General features: G+C 40.4%; 1 protein-coding gene across 1 annotated transcript; it reads left to right on the forward strand.

Moving 5' to 3' along the window:
* The first annotated feature begins 71 nt into the window (after window positions 1–71).
* Window positions 72–8,503, forward strand: cfap36 (cilia and flagella associated protein 36). Its single transcript, XM_053677706.1, has 10 exons — window positions 72–477; window positions 2,685–2,749; window positions 2,859–2,960; window positions 4,765–4,879; window positions 5,020–5,107; window positions 5,240–5,402; window positions 5,513–5,570; window positions 5,665–5,822; window positions 6,387–6,545; window positions 7,679–8,503. The coding sequence occupies exons 1-10, from the start codon at window positions 375–377 to the stop codon at window positions 7,760–7,762; spliced, it is 1,095 nt and encodes a 364-aa protein (XP_053533681.1). The 5' UTR covers window positions 72–374; the 3' UTR covers window positions 7,763–8,503.
* The last annotated feature ends 883 nt before the right edge of the window (window positions 8,504–9,386 follow it).

Consider the following 9,386-nt stretch of genomic DNA (forward strand, 5'->3'; position numbering starts at 1 on the left):
CCCTTACGGGCGTCCTGCGTCATCGCTCCAACGTAACGCGTTGCCATGGTATCGCAGCATTTGCTCTCTGTATCTGGGCGGGCTTGGATCAATCCTCATTCGCTCCTTGGTCCCTTTGTGAGTGCACTACACATAGGACACGCAATAATGACTGCTGCACCGTAGTTAGTGTACTTTATGCTTTAATGTTAGACGGCATTTGGGACGCGGCCCCCGTGTTGTTTTGGCCAGGTCCCGGACTTTTCTACAAGCCTTGCAGCAGGAGACAAATGTCCGAGCACTCGGCGGTGAATGTGTGCAGGTTTAACCCCGCGCTGAGACGCTGCTAGAGCTGATAGAGATAAACATCACCGAGAGAGAGAGTGTTGGTGGTCATGGCGGAGGACAGTGAGTGGGTCGTGGAGAGCATCGCCGGGTATCTGGGCAGTCCCGAGTGGCTCATACCGCTCACCGATTTCATAGAAAACAAATGTTCAGGTAACTTCCACTGAACTCTTTATCCTCACACCAACCCGCTAGTTAACTTTAAAAATACTTTCAAAAAATATTTAGCTGCTAAGTTGAGGTCATGTGAGGTTTTGGCTTAGCTATGGCTTGTTTAGCTAGCAGTTGTTCTACAGGTAAGGATTAAAAAGCAACACTGTAGAAAATAGCATTAAACTACTCATACACACACTATACAGTGACACGTACTATATATTTATGTATACTATACTATACTCATACACATACTGTACAGTCACACGTACTATATATTTATGTATACTATACTATACTCATACACACACTATACAGTGACACGTACTATATATTTATGTATACTATACTATACTCATACACACACTATACAGTGACACGTACTATATATTTATGTATACTATACTATACTCATACACATACTATACAGTGACACGTACTATATATTTATGTATACTATACTATACTCATACACATACTATACAGTGACACGTACTATATATTTATGTATACTATACTCATACACATACTATATAGTTGTGTATACTATACTCATACTGTACAGTAAAACATTATACTCATACACATTTATATAGTTATGTATACTATACTAACACATACTATATAATTATGTAAACTATACTCATATACATAAAATATAGTTATGTATACCATACTCCTCTACATACTGTAAAGTTATGTATACTATACTCATAGACATACAATATAGTTATGTATAGTATCTTCATCAGACACTATACAGTAACACGTATTATACTCATACACGTACTGTATAATGTATACTATACTCATACACAAACTGTATAGTTATGTATACCATACTCATACACATACTATACTCATACACATACTGTATAGTTATGTATACCATACTCATACACATACTATACTCATACACAAACTGTATAGTTATGTATACTATACTCATATACATACTATACTCATACACATACTGTATAGTTATGTATACTATACTCATATACATACTATACTCATACACATACTGTATAGTTATGTATACTATACTCATATACATACTATACTCATACACATACTGTATAGTTATGTATATTATACTCATATGCATACTGTATAGTTATGTATACTATACTCATACACATACTATACTCACATACATACTATACTCATACACATACTGTATAGTTATGTATATTATACTCATCCACATACTGTATAGTTATGTATACTATACTCATCAGATACTGTACAATAACACATACTATACTCATCCACATACTGTATAGTTATGTATACTATACTCCTATACATACTATATTGTTATGTATACTATACTCATCCACATACTGTATAGTTATTTATACTATACTCATATACATACTATATTGTTATGTATACTATACTCATCCACATACTGTATAGTTATGTATACTATACTCATACACATACTATACTCATCCACATACTGTAGTTATTTATACTATACTTATATACATACTATATTATGTATACTATACTCATCCACATACTGTCTAGTTATTTATACTATACTCATATACATACAATATTATGTATACTATACTCATATACATACTATATTATGTATACTATACTCATCCACATACTGTATAGTTATTTATACTATACTCATATACATACTATATAGTTATATATATACTATATTCATCAGATACTATACAGTTACACATACTATACTCATACACATACTGTGTAGTTATGTATACTATACTCATACAGATACTAATCAGTAACGTACAGTGATGCTTCAAAGTTTGTGAACCCTTAAGAATTTTCTATATGTCTGCATAAATATAACCTAAAACATTATTAGATTTTCTCTGTCCTAAAAGTAGGTAAAGAGAACCCAATTAAAGAAATAAGACCATTTTTTTCACACTTAGTCACTTATTTATTGAGGAAAATGATCCAATATTACATCTCTGTGAGTGGCAAAAGTGTGTGAACCTTTGCTTTCAGTATCTGGTGTGACCCCCCTTGTGCAGCAATAACTGCAACTAAACATTTCCGTTAACTGTTGATCAGTCCTGTATAGTAATATACACTGTACCGAGATATTTATATATATATATGTGAAATGTGAAATGTATTAATATAGTAATATAGCTATACGCATTTGCTCTGTATTAGTGTAGTAATAACGCTGTATATGTCTCATGTTCTATCAGTATTCGATGACGAGGAGGAGAATAAATTATCGTATACAGAAATCCATCAGCAATACAAACAACTGGTGAGTACTAGCACAGACGCTGTGGATCGTCGAAGACCGTATGTAAATAAATGAATATATTCCTCATAATTTCCCCTCGTTAATCCCGTGCGGTGAATTTCCCTTTCAGGTAGAGAAGCTGTTAGAAAACTACATGCAGGAAGTAGGCATCAGCGAGCAGCAGTTTCTGGATGCCTGCTCGTCTCCTTTTGCCAAGTCGAAAACTTTGCAGGTGAGCGAAAATGCACTTAAATTTCATAAATATACATATATGTCAAAAGAGAGAGATAGAGTGTGTGTGTGTGATAAAGTATTAATACGAGGTGATGCTCTGGGGTAAAAACACTCCCGGGTTTAATCAACACCTTCTTCATCCACCAGGTTCAGTTAGCAGAGTGTTTATAAAATATGGTGCAATAAAAAAAAAACGAGAAGACGGTTCTGCTGTAAGGGTTTTACTTTGACTCCAGAGGTGAAGGAGTTAAAGTGTAAGTGACCGTCTATGAGCAGATTAACAGGCTCGCTCTGAATTGGGTTACTGAGCCAGAGGAAGCGGCTCTGTGCTGCATCAGGACACCGATATGATCCCGGATATGTCCTCTGAGACTTACGGTAGCTTCCCCCAGCCGATTACGTTAAACAAGAGGTCATTTATTAAGTTCCAGCAGTGGAAAACACAAACCACCATTATTAACGTTACTATATTTATTTATTGAGATCTTATAACTAATTAGGCTTAATCCAATTCCTCAGTCACTTATAAATAATGTATAAATAACAAAAGTTCAGGAATTAAAAGCTCTATGGCGCTGATGAATAGACATAATATCGCTGATTAAATGACGTGCATGAAGCAGGTCGTCGGAATTCATTTTGCAGTTTAACGCGAGGTTGCCAGGTCTCAGCACAATTTCGAACGTCCCTCACATGCTCTGTGTGCAGTCCTCTGCATGAATGTAGGTAAGCGCCCTGTCTCTCACGTCACAACAACCAAGGCTTCACCTACAACCTCTTTCCTTTCTGTCTCTGTCTTTTTAGTCGAAGAACGACACGTAAAGACACTAGTAAGGGTAAAATATTGATTGTGGGAAAAGGATCATCCGTTTTTAAACCAGTCTGACCGACTGTCCGTGAAAAAGTCGGCGATTGTCGGCGTCGGTCGGTGCAGCGTGAACCGAGCTTAGGATTTCTTCTTCAGTTTGCAGCTTAGTCATGTTTACAATCATCACCGGGGAGAGAAGTCGTCGGAGAAGGCCAGTAGTAAGGAACATCCGTCGCGAGAAAGAAAAGCAACACCTTCGTTTTCTAAAAGCTGACGTTTAGAAACACTTTGGGTTTTATCAGGCTGGTGGTCAAAAAAAGCTTGACCAGCCAGGATTAAATACCAGTCTGAGACGTCTACCTGGAGGTAACGTTAACAGGAAAAACTGTTGCCATTAACCAGAAAACCCTTGAACAGCCACCCGACTCTGACATGGCAAAAAAAAAAAAGATAACTAAATCTATTCCACGTGTAGAAAATAGTTATGGAGATGCATTGAGAAACTTAAAGCGAATCATAATCTTCTGAATCGTAGCTGAATTGAATCATGAGGCGAGTGAGGGAGGGGGGGGGAGGGGGGGGGGGCACTGTGGTAGAGGACAGGATTTCCAAACAGTCCTCTGTCACTTATATCACTTATATATATATATATATTTTTTAAATAATCTAACAACCACAAGGGACCGACTAGTGTTCCCTGAGGGATGCCAAATATCTTCTCTACAGTATCTATCTACCTATGCAGGGCATTCTGACCAATCAGATTTGAGCATATATGTGGTAGCTGCCCTATTTCCTGGGATATAAACAAGGATATGTTTTTTTGGACACTACATATTGTAATTGGATTCATCATTACTGGTGATTTGTATTTTAGACACTCCTTCAACATCGACTGGAATGACCCGCGGTAATCCCGGTTACATAATAAATGCCAGCTCAGTTTATTTTAGCGCTACCGTTAATCCATTTACTCTTCTCCTGGTTTTCCCAGGCTCTGTTCCAGCCGGTGCTGGCCACAAATGACTTTCAGCTGTTTCGCTCGCTGATGGTGCAGAAGAATGTGGAGCTGCAGCTTCAGGCCCTGCGCGTCATCAAGGAGAGGAACGGTACACCATGTCTACAGTTCAGAGCCGATCACACATCTATCATTCTGACGTGGGAGTCGCCAGTTGTGCAGTAGTACGCAGGACTCGATACAGTTCACGTTCAGATGTGTTTGTGTTTGTGTGTTTCCCGTGCGCCGTAGGAGCCCTGCCTGAATGTTTGACCGACGGTACGGACGTGATGAGTGAGCTGGAGCAGCAGGAGATGCAGATCCTCCAGGAGGTTCTCAAGTATGTTCTCTCCGTACAAACCCCCTTCCCTGTCGTACTCGAGGATATAAACGTGTGATTTGCGGCTGCGCTACGGTCCGAGCCGCTGTTCTAGAAAATTAATCGACGCCGCCTTCTGACCAATCCACGCAGGCGCTCGAAAGAGGAGTACGAGGAGGAGATCGCGCGCAGAGAGCACGTCGCGCCGAAGGTCGGCTCTACGTCCGCCAGCCTCGGTGAAGAACCGGTGAGAAACGGCACTGGCCCCCAGGCCGCCGCCCACACACCCGCCCAGCCAATCAACAGCCTCGGGAAGGTAATGTCACTCAAAGAAACTTTCGATCTGTCATCGTATTCATGTTGATGGAGGAGAGACAGAGCGCGGTCCTGAATTACCTCTGCTTGATGTTCTTCGCCTTGTTACAGAAAGAGGACAAGGTGATTTCTGAGCGAAGTTCAGACAGTGCGTCTCCTAAAGCCTCTGGTAACAGCAGTACAAGATTCACACACACATTTATAGAAATATCTGTGTGTGTGTGGGTGTTGTGGTGTAACTAGTGTATTTATTTGTCTGTTAGATAATTGTAGCACCGAGACGAGGACACTACCAGCAGTCCGGGTACCGGTGAAGGGTCCCGCACCGCCGCCGATGTCCCGGGAGAAAACCGCCAACCAGGCAGCAGAGAGCTGGTTAGAGGAGGCGCGCAAGGAAGCTGGAATCTCCAAACCTTTCCGAGTGAGTCAATAAAACATATCCGCGAGCTCCTCCTCCCCCTCCTCCTGCTCCTCCTCCTCCTCCTGGCTCCTCCTCCTCCTCCTGGCTCCTCCTTCTTCCTTCTTTTCACAGAGTCTGTATTTTTACACGCAAAACACGACCTTGCCATTAATCCACCTTTAAGATCGTTTCATTTCACTCAGTCGAGTTTGGTTATAAAAAATATATGATATTTTTTTTTCCCGTTTCCCAGAATGACCCTCAGATGTCACGTTAAGCCTCTTTTATGAAATAAAATAAACCTTTGTCAATCGTTTGTCCGCTTCTACATTAAAGGGGGGCGTTTTGTGAAGTTTAGAGCTCTTTCCAAGCTTTCCGATCGAGTCAAGCCGACCCCTCCCGCTACGTTCATACTAAGCTTGCAAGTTACCATTTAAGGAAAAGGGGCGGGGCTTAGAGAGTGTGCTTAGAGAGAAATGGGTATAATTATTCCGGATATTCTGGATAATTAAATTCTGGATATAAGTTTATAGAAATGTAATATAACATGAATGTGTGTGTGTGTGTGTGTGTGTGTGTGTGTAGGAGCTGACGGTGGCGCAGCAGGAGGAGCTGCAGCAGAGAGCTGAGTATCTGAGACAGCAGAGGGATAAACTGCAGGCGCTGAAGAAAGAGCAGAAAGGAAAATCCGTGGCCGTAGAGGAAACCCCCTCACCGACCCCGACGCCCGCGCCCGCGACTCAGGTAACGCACTGCACAGAATTGGCTTCCCTTGTTGCCAGGATACCATTCGTTCCGCAGTGGGATATACAAATACGAATAGCTGCATTGTCACTGTAAAAGCACAGCAAGGTTCAGTCTGCACTTCCACATCACACCGAGTTCCATCTGTTATATAAGAAGGGAATATATAAGAATAAATGGGTGGAGGTAGTAACAACCAATCAATAGTTAATCACGGAGTCGTCGTGACGGCTGTGTCCCAAATTGCCAGAGATTGCCAGCACATTTTGTATGCAGGATGTTTGTTTATTTATTTGTATTCGCCTAGCGATGGGTTCTGTAACTAGAAAAAGTTTAAAAAAACAACAAAAAAAAACACAAAATTTTAAATCTGTGGATAAACTCACCGCTATTGTAGCCATTCACGCTGCTTCTGTCCTCTTGTCTGCTCCAGGGCTGACAGATTAAGATCTGAATTTCGAATATTCGTCGAATTTAAGATAAAAACGCACGTTATATTAACATTATATCGGTGGCATGAAACGGTCTTAAAGCCATAATATCGTTTATCGCAATTATTCCTGGGACGATATATCGTGACAGGCGTAGTGACGCGTGTTAAAAACCTAATCGCTGATACATCGCGGTTGAGGTTAGAGGACGTGCTGCTAGAGAAAAGCATTCCACGCCGCTTCATCGCATCACGCCGTCGTCGATTCTTTTCCTCCGGCTGCGTATCGAGATCTTCATTTCACCCTCTGTACCCGCTTTACGGTTTTGTCGTCTGTTCCTTTTTCTTCTCCCGACGCTAACGGAAGGCGAGCGTCTCGAAAAGGCTCGGCGGCTCGGCTACAGTGACCGCGAACGGACCGCGGCCTCAGAGCGCCGGAGCTGCGGCTCAGAAGGTGACCTGAGAAGTAGCTTAGCACTCGTCCTCTTCCTGTTTAACACCCCGTCTGTGCTAGTGTTCTCTCTTCACACACAGCATGTGCTTTAACACACCCCGCTCGACTCTTCGGGTATTTATCACACCCTGTACGAGGCGAGTCGGTGTGAGAAAACACACACACACGCGCGCGCGCACACACACACAGCCGAGGGACAGTGCGGCGATGCTCTGTTTTTTAACGCCCGATGCTCTTCCTGTTTTTAAGGAAATCTCAGTGGAGGAGAAGAAGAAGCTGCAGAAGAGAAAACACCTGGCTGAGAAACTGAAAGAAGAAGTCATCAAAAAGTAACGACGATAATAATCTCCCTCGCCCACGAAGGGGACTGAGATAAACACGCAGAACCAAGAGAAGACCGGGACGCTTTCACAACTCCTGATTAGTTTTCGGCGATGTAACAGCAATATGATACAATACACGATACTATATGATATGATATGGTATGATATGATATGGTATGATGTATAATACGATACGATATGACATGATACGATGTATGATATATGATACGATATGACACGATACGATATGACATGATATACGATATGACACGATGCGATGTATGATATGATACATGATATGACACGATACGATATATGATATACAATATGACACGATACGATGTATGATATACGATATGACACGATACGATGTATGATATATGATACGATATGACACGATACGATGTATGATATACGATATGACACGATACGATGTATGATATATGATACGATATGACACGATACGATGTATGATATATGATACGATATGACACGATACGATGTATGATATATGATACGATATGACACGATACGATGTATGATATATGATACGATATGACACGATACGATGTATGATATATGATACGATATGACACGATACGATGTATGATATATGATACGATATGACACGATACGATGTATGATATGATATAAGATATGACACGATACGATGTATGATATGATATAAGATATGACACGATACGATATAAACACATCGAGATGTATCTTCCTCAATAAACACAGTTTTATACATCGTCGTCTTTGCTTCGTTCCTCTTCTCTGTAAAACGATCTTTTCTTTGGAAATATGCACTGTTGAGTAAGATACTTCAAAAAAGTCATTAATTACTAATTACATACTCGTTATTTCTTAAAATGCCTATCAACCTTGACCGATGGACGATGGAAAAGAAACTCTTCTTTTAATTCTTTCAATTTGAGTCAAACATGGAATAGTTTAGCTTTATTAAACCATTTTAATACAAAAAAATATAAACGATATAAACTGGCTTAACAGTACGCGCTATTACTTCGGGGAGAGGCCGAGGTGTTTTTTTTTCCTCCTCCAGGACATCACTTATATTTTACCACGATGTTCTTATCTACCTGTGTCCCAAAAAATCGAAGTAATTGGGAGAAAAGAAATTAAATTAGAAAAGAAATATTAATTTTAAGTTTTGATGTTGTTTTATAGAGAATTGTTGAACGTCTATAGAGTATGTCATGCAAGTAGATCAGAAGGAACTGTAATTAAATTGCTTAAAAATGAAGAGTAATGCCTTATTGTGATTTTTTCAGGGGAAAAGTCATTTCATTGCAGTAAATTAATTACAGTAAGTTACACCAAACGCTGGAAAGCTGTACAATTTTTTTCAGCCGCATTCGTGTTAACTCGTAAGTATTGTGTCGTAAAAAACTGATTTTAATCGGTCAGTAAAAGCCATGAGTGATGCTGCAGTGCGTTGTACTCTAATCTTGGAAAAACCTGACGCCCGATACGGAGAAGCGCAATTCGACACGGAATTCCGAGTCGGGAACAGAGTAACTTGGCGTAGAAAGATACAACTGACGTCACAACAAAATACCAGAGCTCAGTTTCATTTTCACCTACGAGGACTGCATTTGTTAAAAAGG

Source organism: Ictalurus punctatus, chromosome 29 (assembly GCF_001660625.3).
Source record: "Ictalurus punctatus breed USDA103 chromosome 29, Coco_2.0, whole genome shotgun sequence".
NCBI lineage: Eukaryota > Metazoa > Chordata > Actinopteri > Siluriformes > Ictaluridae > Ictalurus > Ictalurus punctatus.